This window comes from Mytilus trossulus, chromosome 14, assembly GCF_036588685.1.
Source record: "Mytilus trossulus isolate FHL-02 chromosome 14, PNRI_Mtr1.1.1.hap1, whole genome shotgun sequence".
In the NCBI taxonomy this organism is placed as follows: Eukaryota; Metazoa; Mollusca; class Bivalvia; order Mytilida; family Mytilidae; genus Mytilus; species Mytilus trossulus.
In genome coordinates, this window is record NC_086386.1 from 54,285,622 (window position 1) to 54,306,319 (window position 20,698).

The 20,698-nt window shown below is 29.8% G+C and overlaps 2 protein-coding genes across 10 annotated transcripts in view; one reads left to right on the top strand and one right to left on the bottom strand.

Annotated features, from left to right (window-relative positions):
- Positions 1-2,025: 2,025 nt before the first annotated feature.
- Positions 2,026-14,181, bottom strand: LOC134696421 (short coiled-coil protein B-like). Of its 3 annotated transcripts, XM_063558216.1 has the most exons (7): positions 14,112-14,181; positions 13,657-13,793; positions 9,855-9,966; positions 7,927-7,989; positions 7,003-7,089; positions 4,388-4,526; positions 2,026-2,250 (listed from the first exon to the last, which is right to left on the bottom strand). In XM_063558216.1, exons 3-7 carry the CDS (start codon positions 9,916-9,918, stop codon positions 2,226-2,228), a joined length of 378 nt encoding a protein of 125 aa, XP_063414286.1. In that variant the 5' UTR covers positions 9,919-9,966; positions 13,657-13,793; positions 14,112-14,181; the 3' UTR covers positions 2,026-2,225. The 3 variants fall into 3 exon arrangements, with proteins under 3 accessions (XP_063414286.1, XP_063414287.1, XP_063414288.1); XM_063558217.1 differs by lacking the exon at positions 14,112-14,181 and having other exon boundaries at positions 13,657-13,798; XM_063558218.1 differs by lacking the exon at positions 2,026-2,250 and having other exon boundaries at positions 4,384-4,526; positions 14,112-14,179.
- LOC134696420 (uncharacterized) overlaps positions 13,750-20,698 on the top strand; it is a 103,032-nt gene continuing 96,083 nt past the window's right edge. For all 7 annotated transcript variants that reach the window (XM_063558208.1, XM_063558210.1, XM_063558209.1 and 4 more), the window contains exons 1-2: positions 13,750-13,953; positions 15,136-15,362. In XM_063558208.1, coding sequence (XP_063414278.1) covers positions 15,226-15,362 — 137 coding nt within the window. In that variant the 5' untranslated portion in view covers positions 13,750-13,953; positions 15,136-15,225. The remainder of the gene's footprint in view (positions 13,954-15,135; positions 15,363-20,698) is intronic.

Here is a 20,698-nt window from a genome sequence, read left to right on the forward strand (position 1 = left end):
TTCATGTTTTTGCAAACCCCTGCATACAAGCTTTGAAAAAAATGTCATTCATTGACCATTTTATTTCATGGTACTCCTTTATGCCTGAATTCCATGAAAAATTGGTATCAAACAATAATTATGAATCAACAGTATATCTGCCATACTGATAGAGAAGGATAAGGGTGTTTTCACTGTTTTGAGTATTTACTTTTGACATTTGGTTCCGTGTTTGAATTTTCCTCAGAGTTTGTTATTTTTGTTATTTAACATTATACACATATTTTTGGTGGAATTCCATTACTGGATGCAATGAGTTTCTGTAAGAAGTACTGGTTTAAAAACTTTCTCTCTGACAAGATTGTATTTGAAATTCCTAAGGAGAACACTGCATACATATTTAATGGATTTCAATAATAAAAACTTACAACATTAGAAAATACGAAGTTCACAATAGGATATAGCATAAATAACAACAGCTTTACCCGAAATTACCAAACATTAAAGATATAAAATTTTAACAGATCAAATATCACATGTATGTTTAAAAATAAAATGAAATATCTTAAAATACAGGATTTTCCCGCTCTCTAGGCAACAAGTATTACCAAAAACTAACCCTTTAGCCATATCCAAAGCCCATAACCTTATTATTTAACACCAATGTGCCATTTTTATTCTTGTCATAAACTCTTCAAATGAATTTGAGTATTGGTTGTCTGAATTTACTTTCTTTCTACAAAAACTCTGGTCAGGACTAGTTTACTGATTACTTTCCATCAGAAGGACCTTCTGAACAATACATTCATAGGTAAAGATTCCATCAAAAACATGCATTGTATTTTTGGATGAATTATCCTTATAATAAGGTCATGTTTTATTTTTTTACTGGAAAAATCAACATTTTTTTCCAAACTATAAACTCACTTCATTCTTGTCTAGATGACATTCTTATAGGTATTATATTATATTTTGCAAATTCCACTTAACTAGAAAATCCTGTATTCAAAAGTATGTAACAAAAAAAAAAGAATATGGTGGGAAATACATTTATAGTGCACTGGAACTGAGCTTTGTACAGAATCTCCAAACATTAGAAGTACACAAAAAGATGCAATATTCCAGGAGTAAATTGCCAATGTTAGGTTATAAATTTGATTCAAGTTATCAAAACATAAACAAACTGTTTACATGATAATAAGGGCTAAGTACATACATAAGAGAAATAAAGCTTAGCTTTCAGCAGAATACTTTAGATGCACATATAGTTTTAAAATGCTGTGTAGACATTGGGGCAACAAAATGCTTTATCAGAGAGAACGTTCATAAATTTGAAATGGAAATTCTACAATATTCTGAAATAATGTTTTTTTCTTCAATTAACTTTATGTTGAACTTATTTTTAAGCCTACAGCAGCATTTGAATAATGGTGGATAACGATTCAATTTAAGTACAAAAAAATAAAATTTATAATGGTTACACAAATTTCCTGTCTTCCATCTACATGGATGTAAATTTTATCTACAGAATGGATTGTAATTGCAAGATTATGGGAGCTAAATTATAAAAAAAATAAATTCTATAAATATCTACATTTGTCTAATTTTCTTCTTCTTTATTATGCAATAATAGTAGAAAAATAAGGGGAAATAACTTATACAATAAAAAAGAATTTAATTTTAATTTATATAAACAGTGAATTCCAAAATTTTGCATTGCTTTAATTATTGCAAAAGAAAAACAAACATAATTCCATCAAATGTATAAAACTTTTGTTCTAAATTTTGATAGCATTATTTGCATTTAGCATTTCCATATAGTTTCTGAATTTTCAGGATGACTGCTTTTATGTTAATGTTAACAGAACTACATGGTCACAAGCATATAGGAAGAGCATTAAGAGTGTTTCGCTACCATCAAATTATTCAGGTGACAAAACAAAACAATTACTGATAGAAACTTGTAGAATAAAAACTTATTTTATATATACTGGTTGTAAATCGTTGAGGTTTTTTGTAAATATGCATATTCATTTTCAGCAAAATTGTCTAATAATTGTAAATACAATATTTAAATGAGATTCAACAATACAAACATTTCTAATACATATGTTCAGCCAAAATGAAAATCTATCAGCATTCTATTCCATAAGTTATAAAGACTAGGTTATTTTTAGATATTATGCAACCACATGAATTTTGCTGTAGTTAAAGCTTTCTGTAACGGTTAGCAGAGTAGCATAGGTTTATTTCTCCCTTTTTTTCCCAGACCTGAAAATAAAAATGTTCGTTAGTATAAAATTGAGAATGGAAAATTGAGAATGGAATGTGTCAAAGAGATAACAACCCCACCAAGAGCAGAAAACAGCTGAAGGCCATTCATGGGTCTCCAAGGCAGCAAGAAACTCCCAACCCAGAGGTGTCCTTCAGCTGGCTCATAAATAAAAAAGTGTAGCATATATTTGATCATCTGTTGAACTGTTTTCAATGTCATTTTACTATATTTCAAATTATACTCAATTCATTTCTTTCATCAAATAACACAAATAACCACGAATTTCCAAAGTGAGTCCCAAGGTGCATCAGGATTAGAAATCTACTACAGACATATATAAACAAATGTTAAAACTATTTACCATCAATTAGTCCACTGAATCATAACCTAAATGGTGGTCAAATAATTTTAATTTTTGAAAGAAAAAAACCCTGAAAATATAAATAACAATAATGTGTCCCCAGTACAAAGAAGGCCCATCTGCACTATCATTTTCTATGTTCAGTGGACCATGCAAATGGGTGGAAATCTTGAATGTGACATTAAAATTAGAAAGATTATGTCATAGGAAACATGTGTACTAAGTTTCAAGTTGATTGGACTTCAACTTCATCAAACAATTTAACCTGAAGTAGAACAGACGGAAGAACAGAAGAACGAAGGAACGAACAGATGAATGAACAGACAGATGAACAAAGGCACAGACACAAAACATAATGCCAATAAATGGGGCATAATAATGCCCTTAAATGGCATAAAATGAGATGTACAAAACTTTAAAACTTACTTTAATTTACAATAAAGTTTACCAATGATTGCCAAACTCACTTTTGATATTGATTGAACTTTATTCTTTTTAAATAATCATATTGTCGTTCAAGATTGAATACTTCAATAGTGAATAGCTTTCAGTTTGTCTATGACCTGAACAATGATGCATAATGGTACTGATTTTGTTTCTTAACAAAACAGCATTACATGAGAATGTTGATCTTGGTATGTACCATGTAATATTTGTCCTTAGATATGAACTAAAATGATCTTCCTCTTCAATATATTTCAGTTGATGAATCAATTAATAATTAAGAAATAATTGATGTAGGCCTTACTTTATTGTAGTTTTAACATGGGTAGGCATTATATTTGTGATTAATTTTGCCAATGCAATACTGAGAGCTTAAATACCATGAGTATAATGCCTACACATGTTAAACTACAATAAAGTATAGCGTGCATCAATTATTTGGATTCTGATTAAAACTATTTGGGTAATTTCTATATCGAATGTGAATAAGTGTAGAGCATTATTGTAGGATCTTCCATGAACCTCCCTTTTTTGTTTGTACACAATAAAACAACTGGCAACGTGTTTTTTAAGAGGGAGGTTTGGAATAGCCAGCATGAGCTTTGCATATCTAGATCAAATATGTCAATTGCTAATTGTAACATATTGTAGTCATAATATAAAAAAATGTGCATCATTTAAAAGTTTGAAAGTGTTTTAAGTTCATGAAATATATTAAATGCATGCCAATTTGATAAAATTCGTTTTTTCTGCAGTAGTAAATATACACATGTACAAACAATTTTTATTGGATTTCGAGCATGGGTTTATTTACAAAGCGAAAGAAGCAGGTCATATTAGAATAAAGAAACTAAGGTTCAAACTCCTTCTGGCAATGTTAACCTTAAATGAATTTGACTATTTTTTTTAGTCCCTGTTGGTCAAATAGTTCCTAAATGTTTGAGGTATTTATATATCTGAGATTCAGAGTTCCTGATGTAAAGTTAAACCAGTTAAGAGTGTCATACACACACAGTTTCCAAATTTCCCCCAAAAATACATTTTTATGTGTGTGTGTGTGTGTAGTCTTAGTAAACTATGGATTCATTTCTTTTTGTGGATATCAATTTTCTTGGATTGAGGAAAACTTGCATTTTCATGGTTTTGCCAATCTCTGCATGCAAAAGCTAAAGAAAATTTGTAATTCGCTGAACATTTGAATTTGTGGTTCAACTGTACCAATGAAACCTATGAAAACTGGTATTCAACGAATAATAATGAATCCACAGTGAAAACTGGTATTCAAAGAATAATAATGAATCCACAGTGAAAACTTAGTTCATATTTACTTTTTCTTAGCTTTAGGTTCTGTTGACTGGAACACACTGCTGGCAGCCATGAGGTTTTCTATATATTGCCCTAATACTTGGTTTTCTGATTTTAATTTCAAGTTTTCTTCTTTTACTGAGTCTACTCTTGATGACAGATCTGAAAATATAAAGAAAATGTATTTATAAGAAAATTAATTATATTTTTTTGGGCCTTTTATAGCTTGCTGTTAGGTGTAAGTCAAGGCTCCATGATGAAGGTTGTACCTTGACCTATAATGGTTTACTTTTTTATAAATTGTTACTTGGATGGAGAGTTGTCTCATTGGCACTCAAAACTCATCTTCTTATATCTATATACAATATATGTAAAGTTTTGGAGAGCTTTAGAAACATGACAAAAGGCGAGGCTCATAGTGAGTTCAAATACATGTACATGTGTATATTATTTTTTATCCTGCAAGTTACACTCCCTACCTGAAGCTTTAGTTGTTTAAATCTTATTAGTTGTCTCAGATTTTTCAAAGAAATTGACATAGTTTAAATGCTGGCCACAAAATGGGCCACAAAAAGAAATATAAGTTATGATGTAAATTTGTTTTATAATTATCTCTCATGTGACATTTAAATTTATACTAACCTATATAAGGAAATATTCAAATTGTTATGAAATTTTGATATTTTTCCTTTTAATTTCCTTAAAATTAACTCCAATATGAAATTCAAGCTGGTTTTTATGATTTACTTTCCCAAAACGACCAATAGGGTAGTATACAATTTCACAAGATAGTTAAAAAAAACTTGCACCTGCAAAAAATCTAAAAATCAGACAGAGTTGTCTCCCATTTGATATATAGTCAGATTTTTGTGATACAGGCACTATAAATATATCTGAATGACAAGAAGCTCTTAACATTAACACTATCATTGTTTAAACTTTTGTACTTATATATCAAGCTCTTTCTTATTCTTGTAAAATGTTCCTACACAACCTTTTTCATGTTATAAGAGTCTCTGCAAAGTATTAAAAATTAACTGTAGCATTCTTTTTATTGTTGATCAGAGAGACCATTCTTTTGATTTTTGATCAGAAAAATGACAATCTCTTTAAGAATGAAAGAACCTTCATTTCAGTTGTTTTTTACTGTTTATATAAGAATATTTTTAGTTTTTGTGAAGATTCTCTATTTCAAGATATTTTTTACTTTTGTATTTGACAGAGTTACTTCCCATTCCTGCTAAATGTTGATGGAGATTCAAATTTTACAAAAACATCAAACTCCACTTTTACATGTGTTTAACAGTTTCAATCCAGACAAAATTTTAAAGATCACATATTAAATTATAATAAGAAGTTTTTGAAGATGTTTGCTACTAAATTCAAAATATCTATCACTAGCAGAAAGATTGGAAGAATTTTGTGCATAATTTCCAACCATAGTTTGTTAATCTTTTTTGAAAAAAATCATAATCGTTGAATGTGTATATCATACTTTAATTAAGATTGTTAAATACTGTGGATTCATTTTTATTCGTGGTATACCAATTTTCGTGGGTTTCGTGGGTCACAGCGAACAACGAATTTAAGAATTCCACGAAGAATAATCCCAATAAATGTGTATGGAGTTGGATGTTTATTTCCAGTTATGTTGTGCAGTTCTAGCAAAGTGTTGACTAGCGATTAACATTATAACATAACACGTGTTTTTTTTTATTAAAAGAAGATACAAGTATTTTAATTAAATCAATAATAAATATATCGAATATCAGTGATAATTTACTTTTTTAAATTAATTAACACTTCATGGAAAATAACTGGAAATTATTAATTACCGTGTCATAGTTTGGTTTACTAGTGATTGAAAATCAATGGGATTAAGTACGGGGATATTGCCCGTAGGTAATATTGTTTATGACAGGAACATTATTTTCACACCTTTTACTTATATGACTGTTTATTATATCGTGATTAGGGAAATGAGCTTTCAATCATAAAGTCTTGCTAGCATTATAAATTTCCGACAAGCATTTATAAATTGTAAAACAAACAAGTAATTAGTTGTCTTTGTCCATTATTGTAATAGAAGTTTTTAATGAACACTTTAACCTTTTTGGATTTTGACAATTCAAAACTTTTTCAATGAATTCCTTTTTTTTAGTTTGTTTTATTATTGATCAAACCAAGGAGGTAATATGATATCCTAAATCAGAAAGAAATTCACGAATTACGTATCTCATTTTTATTGGTAATCAGCGATCCACGAATTTACGTATACCATGAAACGTCTTTTTTTCTCTATCCACGAAAATTGATACCCAAGAAAATAAATGAATCCACAGTAGTGCTAATTAATATCATGATCCTACATTTGTTTTTAATTGTATTAATTGCATATTAATGAATTACCTTTGTAATACTTTTTGCTTACTATATTTAATGTAATATTTATTGTATTGTATTGTATAAGCTGTATTGCTTTTGAAATAAAGAATATATAGTCCTCAATTTAGGTATGATGTAGATAAAAACCATAACGCTACTTGGACATTGCACTATTGTATACAGTAGTATCACTGCCATTATTCAGATAAGTAAGCATTTTTGTATAAGAGATATAGAATTTATGAATACTAACCATCCAGTGTATTTTGTAGTTCAAGAACTTGTGCTATGAGTCTTTGTTTCTCCTCCTCTTCATCAGGGTTAATATCTGGGTCAAGACCTAAAGTTAAAAATTGAGTAAGAGAATACAAACATAATTGTTTGATTAATTAACAGATAGCTGCTAAATGTCCAACAGCAAATTCAAGATGATAAAGTATTGTTGTTGTTGTTGTTGATGATATCACATGATGTTTACTTTAATTTAGCATTTGTTGTGGACCAATTTGCTGCTGTTCGGTGTATCAACTCAGGTTTGCCAATTCGTTTGTTAACCTGATTACCAAACTTGATAGGGGGAGAGGACCTTCCCCCCCACTCCTTCATGGAGCTTTATATATAGATTATGCATAGACTTTTTACATGTTCTACTCCTAAGTTGCCTGGCTTTGTGGAGTAGGATCTGCTTACCCTTCTGAAGCACCTGAGATCACTCCATGATTTTGGTAGGGTTTGTGTTGCTAAGTCTTTAGATTTCTATATTGTATTGTGTGTTCTATTGTTTGTCTATTGGTCTTTTTCTTTTTTTAGCCATGGATTTGTCTGTTTATATTTTTTGACATATGAGGTTGAATGTCATTCTGGTATCTTTCAACTCTTTTGGTTGGTCCTCTTTTTTCAAAACTTTAGATCTGTGTCTTATGTATAAGCAGGTGATCACCTTGCTTTATAGTTTTATAAATTCAAATTCAAATTTAAATTTGATTATTGCCAATAATGACTATTGAGTATTGTTCCTCCTATCAATGGTTAAATCTTACTTTCTTGTTGGCCATATGTTTTCTATCAAAATTAAAGTAACGAGTAACTTTCAAGACTTCCTTAAATCTTGAAAGTTTACAAGTGACTCATTGAATGTAATAGCATGCATGTATGTTAATTAATACATGGTACATACTTGTAAAGTTGTCTCCACTTGGAACTCTTTTTGTGTTGTATCCATTGGTTTGCTGTATATCGCCTGCAAGATAGTGCAAATAATTTAATGATTCAATCCATCATGCAATATTCTGCATTTACCCTTATGCATGCAGATAAAAAAAGTTTATTGTGTAAACTTTTTCTTTTTGAAATTCTTTTGTAAAGAGACAATAAAAAGCAAAAGATAACAAAATAATTTGCAAATGTACATTTTACCTGTATCACATTGGAGGCATGAAATATGATTTCTATCATTATTTTTTTTAGCAATTGAATGTATTTGCATGCCAACTTTTATTAAAAGTTTACTACCATTGTTGCATGTTAATTTATTTTGCAAGTTGGTATATTTAAAAAATATTCAATAGAGTTTAAGTTTATCATATACATTGTACATATAACGTTGTAATTTTTTCAGTATTTTTAACATTGCCATATATAAGCGTGAGGTTTGGCTAGCCATAAAACCAGGTTCAACACACCATTTTTTCTTAAATTTGTCCTGTACCAAGTCAGGAATATGACAGCTGTTATCTAATAGTTTGTTTCTATGTATGTTTGCATTTATTTTGTAGCAGCAAAGTGTTTCTGTTTTTCTGTTGTTTTTTTTCCTCTTATAGTTGATGTGTTCCTTCCGTTTTGGTTTGTGACTCGCATTTGTTTTAGATAAATCGATTTATAAATAATCAACAGTGGTAAACTACAATTGCCTTTATCAAAATATTTTCTCATTTTATTGAAAAAAGAAAATGTGAAGAATTCTTCTGAGACAGCAACCAAACACTGAATTCTGCCTATCAATCTGCACAAGTTTGCTAATGGTTTAAAACCTTTTTATTTGGCAATGACCATTTCAATTTTTTTCAAAGCTGTTGTGCATGCTCATCAAAGCTTTAACAAGAATGTGTCCATATTACATAGATGCCCAACACCCACTATCATTTTCTATGTTCAAACTCAATACTGTGAAAGTACTTCAATTCGTGGGTATCAATTTTCGTGGTTTGAGCAATATTTACATGTTCGTGGGTTTTTAAATACGTGGATTTTAGTTTTCTAAAAAATAATTAATTGAAAAATTAAAGCCTTTAGGGAAGAAACGAAGGTTATAAATATTCTGGATAGAAGGCAATTGCAAAGTAAACATTGACTGGTGTAAATCCTAGTGATAACACTCATTTACTTATGATAAAGTGATTAACAGATTAAAGACCATCAAAGGTGTTAATTAGGCCCTAAACATGTCACCGAAAGAAAACCGTAACATAAACTATGAGGATATAAAATGAACACTTTATCACACTAGCACATCAATAGCGGAAATCTGACTTTCATCGATCAAAAATAAGTTGTACAGTTTAGGTTATTAAAGATTAAATGGTATAATCCTGCATGCAGTTGCAGTTCTGTGACTTCTATTAAAGAATTCTCAGATTTGGCGTTATTCAATATATTCTCTAGATCATATCAGTAATCAAACCTACCGATGGGGATCTTTCCATGTCTTGATATGGACAATTGTTGTTTTATTTTGTTGGACACTTAAATTCGTGGATGACTTCATCAACGAAAACTACGAAAATTGGTACCCCACGAATAAAAGTACTTTCACAGTAGTTAAATTGGGGTTAAAATTCTAGTTTGGCATTAAAATTAGAAATTTCATATCACAGGGAACATGTGTTTCAAGTTTCAATTTGATAAGACTTCAACTTCATCAAAAACTAACTCTAACAAATTGTCTAACCTGAAGCCAAACAGATAGACGTCAGACTGAATATCAAATGCACAGAGCTACATGTAAAGTGGGGCATAAAATATTTTTTTACAGAAACATGGGCTAGTGCCTCCTGCAGGAACCTATATCATAACATGTTGACATTAATGTTTTACTCTGATACAAACCTGTGTCACTGTCACTTGACAATGGGACACTGTATAAATCTTCTTTCATGCCTTCCCCAGACATGATGAAAGTCTTGACAAATTCTACCACTAAAACTAACAGTTGAGTTTCCTGTAAATACACACAGAATTTTAAATTTGTTAACACATTGAAATGTGGCAAAATGACATGTCAAAAACTCCACAATTAAAAAACAATCTGCACAGTTAGCCCATAGTCCAATGCCCCAGACTAGTAACATTTCATTCGGACTAGTAAGTTTTTGCAAAACTTGGTTTGTACCAATAAGAAAAATATCTGAATATTGGTCTCCGGACTAGTAGCTGAAAAAGTTTTTGGTGCAGACTGAAAAAAATGCTAGTGTTTAAATTTGTTCTTAAAAATATGTACATTCAATGATGGGTTCATGAAATAAAGAGATTTGCAACACTATTTTATGACCATACTTAAACTTTCTATTGAAATATAATATGACACCCTCCTCATTTTTCAAATCATTTCTTACATGTATATTTTGTACTAAAATATTTATAGGCCTAAGACTGCAAATTAATGACCCTGCTTTTCGTTGTTCACGAATACAGTGCCCTTTAAATATAGTGTATTTTTTCTTTTTTTTTTTTTCCCTTTCTCGTTAATTTCTTAGCTTTTCTTGGATTTGTACTGTCATGACTGTACATTACATGTACACACACAATAAATTAGACAAAAAGAATGGATAATTTTTTTTAATGCAACAAAACGTTATACATGTTATAAAGAAATGATAGAGGAATTAATTCTGGTCTCGGGCCTAATGTATTGCTTGACATGTTAAGTTTCAATTCATACCCAACCTTCTTCTATCAGACTATGAAATATTAAGGGCCATGATATCACAAGATTTGCCTATTTCATGTGTATTTGTCAATCATGTGTATGATAAGTAAAGTCTCTGACTTTATAAATCTTTATTTAAAGAACATGAAGCCACTTTATAGTTTTATGTTACCATAGGAGTTTCAATGTTATTCGGAATGTTATAAACATGATAAATAAAGATCATGGTCTACAAAATAATATAAAAATCTTTTGTATGAATCATTCTGTTAATTTTATTTGTATGCAGGCACTTGTTTCACACAATGATTTAGGCTGCTCACACTTCTTAGGTCTGTTTGCCCTGATTTTGGCCCGTTCCTGTTTGCCCTCAGTCCATTCACCGTGATCTTTGGTTATATTGCATTGTGTGTATACATCAGACATGGGGTAATTGTAATTGTAATCGTTAATCAGCTGTAATTGATTACAATTTTTCAAGTAATCAGTGTAATCATTAATCAGCCAAAAATCTGATTACATGTAATTTAATTTAATCAATTACTTTTCAAAATACCCTGTATTAGGGACGACATCAAAAGTTCAATGAAGGATAAATTCAAATAGTTTTTTTCACTGACCGCCCTACCCCCCTATTAACTTAATTTGGGAAAAATTGATTGACCCATATGGATATATGTAAAAATCAATGTCGGATAACCAAATCTTGCAGCAGTTCAACCCTCCAACCCCCAAACTATTTGAATTAAGTTTTTTTTATCTTACATTGATCTTTTGATGTTGTCCCTTAATCATGATTACTTTTTGATTACATTTTGATTACAATGAAAAAGAAAAAAAAAAAAATGTTTTTGGTCATTGAATAAACCTCTTTGTTATTCATATTTGATAATTTTTTAACATGCTAAAATAGTTAGGTTACTGTTAGCATGTCTTCTTCAGTAAAATATAAACTATTACAGTATTGAAAAGTCATCATTAGCCAAAGCAGAGACATATAATATAATCATATATATACCATTTATCATAGTAAAAGATATTGTACATACATGTATATACATCGTTGTATAATGATCTTCATATCAATATTTGATCATAACTGTTTTATATTCAAGAAATACTTTTCTTTTATTTACTTTTGTGATTTTTTCAACTTTGAATTGACAGGTAAGAGACTAATTAAGGTTTGTTTTAATTGCAATTACCAATTGAGTATAGCTGTAGGGAAATGTATATGATTAAAGATAAATCAGACATGAAAATTTATCTAATAAGTACAAACTAAATTAAAAGTTGGACAAATATGTTGTTTAAAATTTTAAAATATGTATTTGGATTGGACAAGTAAACTGCTATGATTTTTAGTACTTACATATTGTTTACAATTTGATTAAACATTTCTATTTAAATTTAACATAGTTTTAACTAGTAACTTTACTTCATCCATATTTAAACTTCCATAAACTGCACCTTGAAATACAAATAAATTATGAAAGAGGAGGTCAGAAGACAAACCAAAAAAACTCTTGATTATGATATTTCTTTATTAAATTTAACAAAATAATTCAGAGATCATTGGTGATAAAGTGTAATGTATATACATGTATGTAGTGAAATTTGGTGATTATTTAAATAGATGAAGTTTAATTTGAAGTTATTATTTTATAATTGAACCAAATAAAATACTTTCTCAAAAATACTATAGTTATATTGAACATTTATTCATTCACATCATGCAAATGTTTTGTTTTGAAATTCATTGTAATCAGATGTAATCATGATTACTTTGTCAATGTAATCATTAATTAAATCAGATAATATCAGAAATGATGTAATCATTAATTTAATTTAATTGTACAAATGACAAAGTAATTGTAATTTAATCAATAGACCACTTTTGAGTTCATCCGTCACCGGCAAAAACTCGTCAATTATACATGCCTTTATGACGTCATTTACCAGATAGAGGGGCTCGCCTGTATCCCTGCACTATTTACGTTCATCAAGCGTCTTAGTGATCGTCTTTGTGCAGGATAAACTAGAAATAATGGTTGCTCTGTAGGTACTTACTGACATTTCCCTAATGACAGCAGTGTTGATTGTCAATTTTGAGAATTCAATTTGCCGAATAATTCGTACAATATAGAATTATAGTTTTCCAACCACTCGCTCAACATTGGAAGGAAGTGACGACGCCCCTAAACGCACAAATGACGATGATAAAGGCGCGTATAATTGACAAGTTTTTTCCGGTGACAGATGAACTCGAAAGTGGTCTATTACATTGAAAGTAATCGGACCCATCTCTGGTAGACATTTGAATATGTTAAAGTGAGTGTGCAATTTCACCGAATATTTAAAACTAAGACTAAATTGTTTGTATGTATTCATCTTTATTGATGCATTAAAAAAATTCATGCCTGTCCCAAGTTAGGAGCCTGTATTTCAGTGGTCGTTTGTTTATGTGTTACATTTCTGTTTTTCAATCATTATTTGTACATAAATTAGGCTGTTAGTTATCTCAATTGAACTGAACTACGGCGAACATCATCATAATCAGGGGGAGTAGACCCGATATGGGGTGGGTATTTACCAAATTATCATCCATGTAACAAGTGCCTGTTCCATGAACACATTGAAAATTATTGTTTACATGTGCTAAATATATATGTCATATAGTAACAATTGTCTACTGTATAGATATAATAAAACAAGTTAATGATGTGATAAGTTATATAACTGATTAAGCAAATTTCAAAATACAAATGTATATATTTCGTGAGTGCTCACTCAGTACACATGGTACATTAATAACTGTTACAGTGGGATGCTGAATAAATAATGAATAATAATAATGTGATTTCTGAATCACATTATTCGTCAGGAAAATCGTTCTTCTAAATCAAAAATATAATGCAGACACAAATGGCTAGTTACAAAATATGTCTCATGCATCTAATTGATAGTTAATTTCAGTGGTACCTGAAGAAATTATACAAATAAGTGAAATAACTGTTTGTTGATATTTCAAAAATCTACTTCCGTTTCTCCATTTTTCAATAGTCACATGACAGTGACGTCACACAACAGGTACTCGTTCACACACGAATTCATTCAACCTGTCAACAGAAGAAAAAGTGCATGAAAAACAATATCTAAAACTTTTTAAAACATGTTGAATAACAAATTGGAATATTTTCTTCAAAAGTCAAAGTAAAGCAAATTGACATTTATTTAAAATGCAAAAATAAAGCATTGATGGAATAAACTTCGGAACAGGTGAGAGAAAAATAATCAATTTTTTAAAGAAACTTTCTAAAGTTGTGTATTTAAGTCATGTTTGGTGTATGTTTCATGTCGTTATTTAATTGATAGACGTAATTATTACAATCATTAGGTGTTTAATGAATTTACAGGTATATTTTGACACAGATTACCTGAAACATGTGCTTTTTATGGCCAGGTGAATTATTTCTGACAGTAGTTTATAATACTATATCTTCAAGCTGCCCTAGGCTAGATTCTCTCCTAACAACAACGATGTGTTAATTAACAATTTAATGGGCCATTGGTTGGTAATACTCAAAATTATAATACACATTATAGCTGATTTAGAGAGGGGACACCTTTAATTGTTACCTGAATAAGTTGATTGGATTTGGTAGGTCTTTGATGTTTTCATAAACCAAGACAAATTGAAGCAGGCTTACTGAGTGACCATACTGTAAAAAAGGGTTAATAGATAAGAACTTAAATGGATATAGTACATGTTTTGGGATATCCTATTCAAACAAGGTAATTTGAGGTAAACTTTCTTGGAACAGGTACACCTGAACTTATTTTTTTAACTTTACTCTTATAACCAGTTATCCATTACATTATTTATGAATTCTTGATGCTATCTTAGTTTGCAGTAATTATTATAATATATAGTTATAAATGTCTCTCTTATTGTTCAGGTTGCTACTATGTCATGCAACATGTACTAAAAATGTTCTTAATATTGCACTTGTGATTTTAAATAATTACGTTTGCACCTTTAGTAACCTGAATAAACATGATGGATATTATTTTTTTTATCATAATTATAGATGTAAAATACATATACAAACCATGCAAACAGAAGATATATTTAGTGTCAAATAGTATACCAAGGAGACAGCAACACCTTTGAAGTTTACATAAAAGCTTACTTGTAATTAAGACATTAATTAGGCTGACCAAGGATTTGTATAGAAATTGAGACTTACAATGCAAATCCTCGCCTCAGGCAGACCTGGATATAATGAAATGAATGAATAGGAGATTTTAGAATGTCTTGGGAAATAACTTACATGTAATATTTATAATATCTGTTTTTTTTGTCATTTTATACCTATATTATTTGAGAGGCTATTTATTTTAATACCTAGATTTTCATTCAGCCAAATTTTCAAAATCAGATTCTTTTCTATATTGTAGGAATTTTCTTTTTGGATTTTAAGTTGTAGCTGTATCTATATGTAAGGCATTGGAATATTAAGTATGTCATCTGTATGTCAAGGCTAACATATGATTGACAAAGTAAACTCCGACTATGCCATCACTATGTCGTGTTGTGATAATATACTGCAAAGGATTAACAATGAACTACCTGATGAGTGGGAGGCAAAGTTGGTGGCAGAGCAAGGACGCATTTATTATCTAAGGTAGGTGTTGGGCAGGTTATGTCCTAGAAAGACTTCCATTAGCAACAATTTTATAGAGAAATTCAACATTTATCCTTTTAAAGTGGACTATGTGGTATGAGTTTTGCACATTGTTGAAGGCCATACTGTGTCCTATTGTTGTTAACCACTTCATTTGGTATCTGGTAGACAAATGGTAGAAATTTGTCTCATTGTCAATCATACCACATCTCGTTATTTTTATATATATATTATAAGTTTAATTGGTACATGTAAATGCAATTACAACACACGTAATCTAACTCCGTTAAAAGGTAGGTGCAGGACCTAGGAATATTTGTAAACAATATTTTGTTTTACTTCTCAGAATTGCTCTTTGATATTCTCAGTCATCGTTATGGCCTTCACTCAATCTTCAACAAAGACTTGTCAGGTTGAATTACTATTTTATCTTAAGATAAAAAGATTTTAAATGATATTGTTACAAAATTGCACTTGTCTTAGTCCAATATGCACCTAAAATGTATTAGAGGATGGCTTTACTGTTTGTGGTTTCTATCTTTTTTAATCTCCCAAGGTATGGTTCATTCAGAAAATAAAATGTCAAAGAAAATTAAGGAATGCAGATGATTAAAATCTTGACAATGTTTAGAATTCATCTTTTAATCTCCCCCTTTACAATGTCTCTGTTCCACTTCAGAAATAAGAGAAAATCAAAAGAAAAGAAAAAAGAATCTGCTTGAAATCTTGTTAATATTAGATAGTTACATTTTGTACTTGTCTTTTAATCTTCCCATTTACAATGTTTGTTCCACTCCAAAAATAAAAAGAAAGAAAAAAAAATCGGTTTGAAATCTCATCAGTAATACAAAGTTTGTCTTTTATTCTTCCCATTTACAAAGTCTGTTGCTGACGCAGAATAAAAGAAAAGAATTTAAGGAATCTGTTTCAAATCTCAATAGATTAAAAAGTTGTGCTTCGTGTACTATACAATTCCATGTCTTAGAAATCAATAGTATAACATGAGAAAAGTTTATCTACATTTAAACACAGCTTTACTCTTTCTTTCATGACACTAACACATTGAGAGAACAAATACAAAAATTTCTAGATTAAACAGATAAAAACTTCATAAAAGGGAAAAACATCTTTGATGAAACGGACATCTATTGATTTGCAAAGCATTTCAGCGAAAAATCCATTTATTAACGACATAATTAGATTATTGAAACCCTCTTTTATAATGGTACTGCAAGAATAAACAATACTGTTACGAACGGTCATTGGTTTCTGTTTGAATGACACAATTGTCCGATTCTCTTTGATTTGAGATTATATTTCCGAAGACAATACTTAGAATCTTGTCCATACATGTAACTTCATTTCCGATTCCAGAGTTGACAATTGATGGTGGTCTTTGATACAATTTTTATCGCCTAATGAACTTGTTTAGGAACGAACTTGTCAATAACTTAATTCTGATTAAATTATAGATAAGTTTACAGAAAGACTGATGGAAACTGACATTATAAACAGGATAAACGTACATTTCATCGATTTTATTGTTGATATCAATAACTGACCATGTCCTATGTAATTTATATTTTATTTGTGTTATTTTTAGTTATTTATTCAATTGACATGCAGATATGGACTTAATACATGTAATAATAAATTTTAAAAATCCAAATTACAATTAGATTATATATCATCATTGTACAATTATATATAGGTTTATCTTTTCATTGTAGAATTACTTTATCTTTTCGTTGTACAATTAGCTTATCTTTTCATTGTACAATTAGATTATCTTTTCAATGTTAAATTAAAGCTATTAGATTTTTTTTTTATAATTCTGTCAAAACTCGATCTTTATATTATTCATATAGATTTAAGGACAGTAGATTAGAAATATAAATGTATATTAAATCAATGGATTCTTTGATCACATTTATTGGGATTTATGAAATTATGTCAGAAATAATTGGTTTTAAATTCAAAATATCCTGTAGGTCAAATGGATCAAACTTGAAACTTAAACATTCTTAAGATTTTTCAAAAATTGTATGTTGCTATCAACATACACATTTGGTTTATGTAACTTTTGATGAGTTTTATTTGATTATATTTTACTTATCTTAAACTGTGTTATTTTTTAAAAAGATAAACTGTTATACATTTTTGTTTTAACATTGATACAAAGTTTTGGAGATAAAAGACTCGCGCAAAAATGCCATTGTAGCAGTTTTCTCAAAATCGTTTTATATCTGGTGGTCCCCTCGAGGTGGTCCCTGAAGAAAAACTCACGGCTGGTCCTCACTACAATATTTCTTATACAAAATACCAAAATTGCTTCTGCCCATAGCATATTTTGGTGGTCAAACCCCTCAGACCACAACTTTTCAAGAACTTTGCTGTGGAAGCTTGCTTTAAGGTTGAAAGATTATTTTTTTCATGAACATATTTGCTTTTATAAGAGTTAAAAGGAGAGGCTAACAATACAAGAAGCTTAAGACAGAATTCTAGTTGAATATTGAAAAAAGAAAATTTACCATGGAAAGTGACATAGATCTTGATACATAAACTTTTAATTGATTGTAATTGTGTGATATCTTTATATCCAGTGGCAATTTAGTATTTCATGAAATATTGAAAATGATGTTGCCTATTGTACATGTATACAGTGACCGTCACTTTTCATGTAGATGACTATACTTATGTTATTTTGTATCTTAGTGATATTAATAAAATATCTGCATTTGCTTATGAGTCATATTAGAGTGCAGTCTGCAAAAAAAGAGTAAACAGTTTTGGGATGTTCAGAATATAAAAATATCATTGAAGTCTTTTAATTTTGATACATTTTTCATTCATGAATTATCATGTTTTTATAGCACTTTGGTGTTATGGGTGTTTAAAATTAGAAATCTAAGAAGCGTGTCCCACAATGTAATGGAAATGTTTAATAATTCTTTCTGCTTTGCTCATTTGAAAAGATGTCATGAAGTACAAACAAAATTTTCTTTATTTAATATATGTAATGAAGTATTGATAATTGTGGCGCTATTTGAACCAAACATTCTTCCATTCAGGTATATAATTGCTTTCAAACGTCTTCGTCAAACCGAATTAGGGAATACAATACGTAAGAATTTGATCGTAAATAATATATAAATATTCCGATATTTTTGTGGTTTTAAAACTCACCTTTAAGCTAAATGAAAATGAAATTACAGGTAGATATATATTAGTCACAAGATATAAATGAAGAATTAACTAAATTTGATGTAAAAGCTTGAACACCCAGATTCAATGCATTTTTCGTGAATCAATGAGTTTTACGGGTTTGCATGATTTTTTAAACATTGAATGTTGGAATTGATAATGTTGCCTCATTTAAAGTACATGGAAACTTAATTATTTTGAAACTTTCAAAGAAAACCCATTGGAAGTCTAAAGAGCAAATTATACAATAGCATGATTGAACAATGCTTGTACCCAAAATCCGTATTTTTTTAAAATGCAGAGTGTTTTTTTCTGTGAAATAATATGGCCAATTTCCTTTTAAAAAAGTTCAAAAAACAAAAAAAGTAATGTAAAGTTAATTGTGCTTTTATATAAAAGGAATAGAAAATACATGTATACAATTATTGTTGTAGTTGATGTGCATAAATGCGTACTAGATGCATGATTTCAGTCTAGACAACCTATTGTCACTATTGTTATACATTCATGTGTTCAGTTGGTTTGTTTTTTGTGTGAAATTAAACCTTCAAGAATAAGAACAAAAGTCTAAATGAATTGTCAATGGACTTTGTTAAGAAAATCAGCTTTTCTGAGAAACAGTTTGTTTCAGCTGCATTTCACTTTCTGATCCTTATAATCTGGATTTGGAACTTACTATATATATTTGACAGTTTGTATTTCTTGAAACCTAGTACAAATTAGATATAAGTAGGAGATTTCTTTCTGTTTTTGAAAGATTACCAGTACAGGTTAAAAAGGACAGGCATGTTTTCCCATTTGAATCGTTTTACACTCCATGTTGAAGATCATCCTGAACATGCATGAAATATTTGCCACTGGACATTCACCAAGTAACAATCAATTCATGTTGAAGACAGTACTTTGACCTATAATTGTCAACTTTTATAAATTGTGACTTGGATGGAGAGTTGTCTCATTGACACTAACTCAATACCACATCTTATATCAACGACAGGGTACATAGTACCTCATATCTATTTGTCTTCATAGATATACTGTGACAGTAGACTGACCCTTTTGGTCACATATCTTATAAGTAATTTTATAGTGGGTGCTGGGTAAATACTTTTTATCATCTTAGTACCTATGAAGGAGTATAATAAATGCACTTAAAATCCCCAAAAATGTAAAAATTGCAGATCATGTTTATTTAGAAAGGCAAATATTGGCACAACTTGTATTTGACTTACGTTTGAAATTTATTCCTTTAAGCAGAACTGAAGAACGACAATAAACACTTGAAATATACATTCAAATTAAAGGTGCAATAAAAATGAAGTGAAGTCATTGCACTTTGAATCAGCAAATATGGGAATGAAAAGGGATTTTTTTCTTTTTTGTGAAAGAGCATTAAATCATGTTACAATTTTGCAGACACATGAAAATGCAATAAACAAGTAAAAGAGTCAAGCAATTATAGAAAGGATGTTTTTTTGGAGAGAGCATTAAATCAAGCATTCAAGTTGACATTTTACATACAAATTAAAAGTGCAATAAAACAGGAGATGAGTCATGTGAGTCAATGCATTTTGAATAAAAAGGGCATGTTTTCTTCTTTTTTTCAAGTAAGTATAAATCACAACTTTTATGTTCATTAAATTAAAATTGAGAATGGAAATGAACACTTACAAACACAATCCTATATATTCAAGTGATAAAATAAGTGGAAAAATGTTCATGGGTGACATAAATATTTCAGGGTAATATTTGGAAAGGGATTAGTAAAGTAAACGCTACGTCAGTTGAAAGGGATTAGTAAAGTATCAATAACACACTAGTTTGTCCGGGTCAACATAGTCCTGTATTCAGTTTGGTATGCAACCTAAGGGGTATTGTAATGGATTGGATCAATCGATGTGATTGTACCTAGTTAACTACTGTCGATGATTTGTAAGTGGCTTGATTGAGAGTCCTCCCGATGTCAAATTGTGGGACTAAAAGTAAGTCGACAAAACAAGAGCCAATGTTAAAAATCAGTTCGTGTCCTACCACAGGCATGGTCAGTGATTGTCCTTAATATATATATCTTCATGGTTTTTGTTGTCATTTTGGAGAATTTGATGTTACCGTAATTGTCATTTCTATGATAG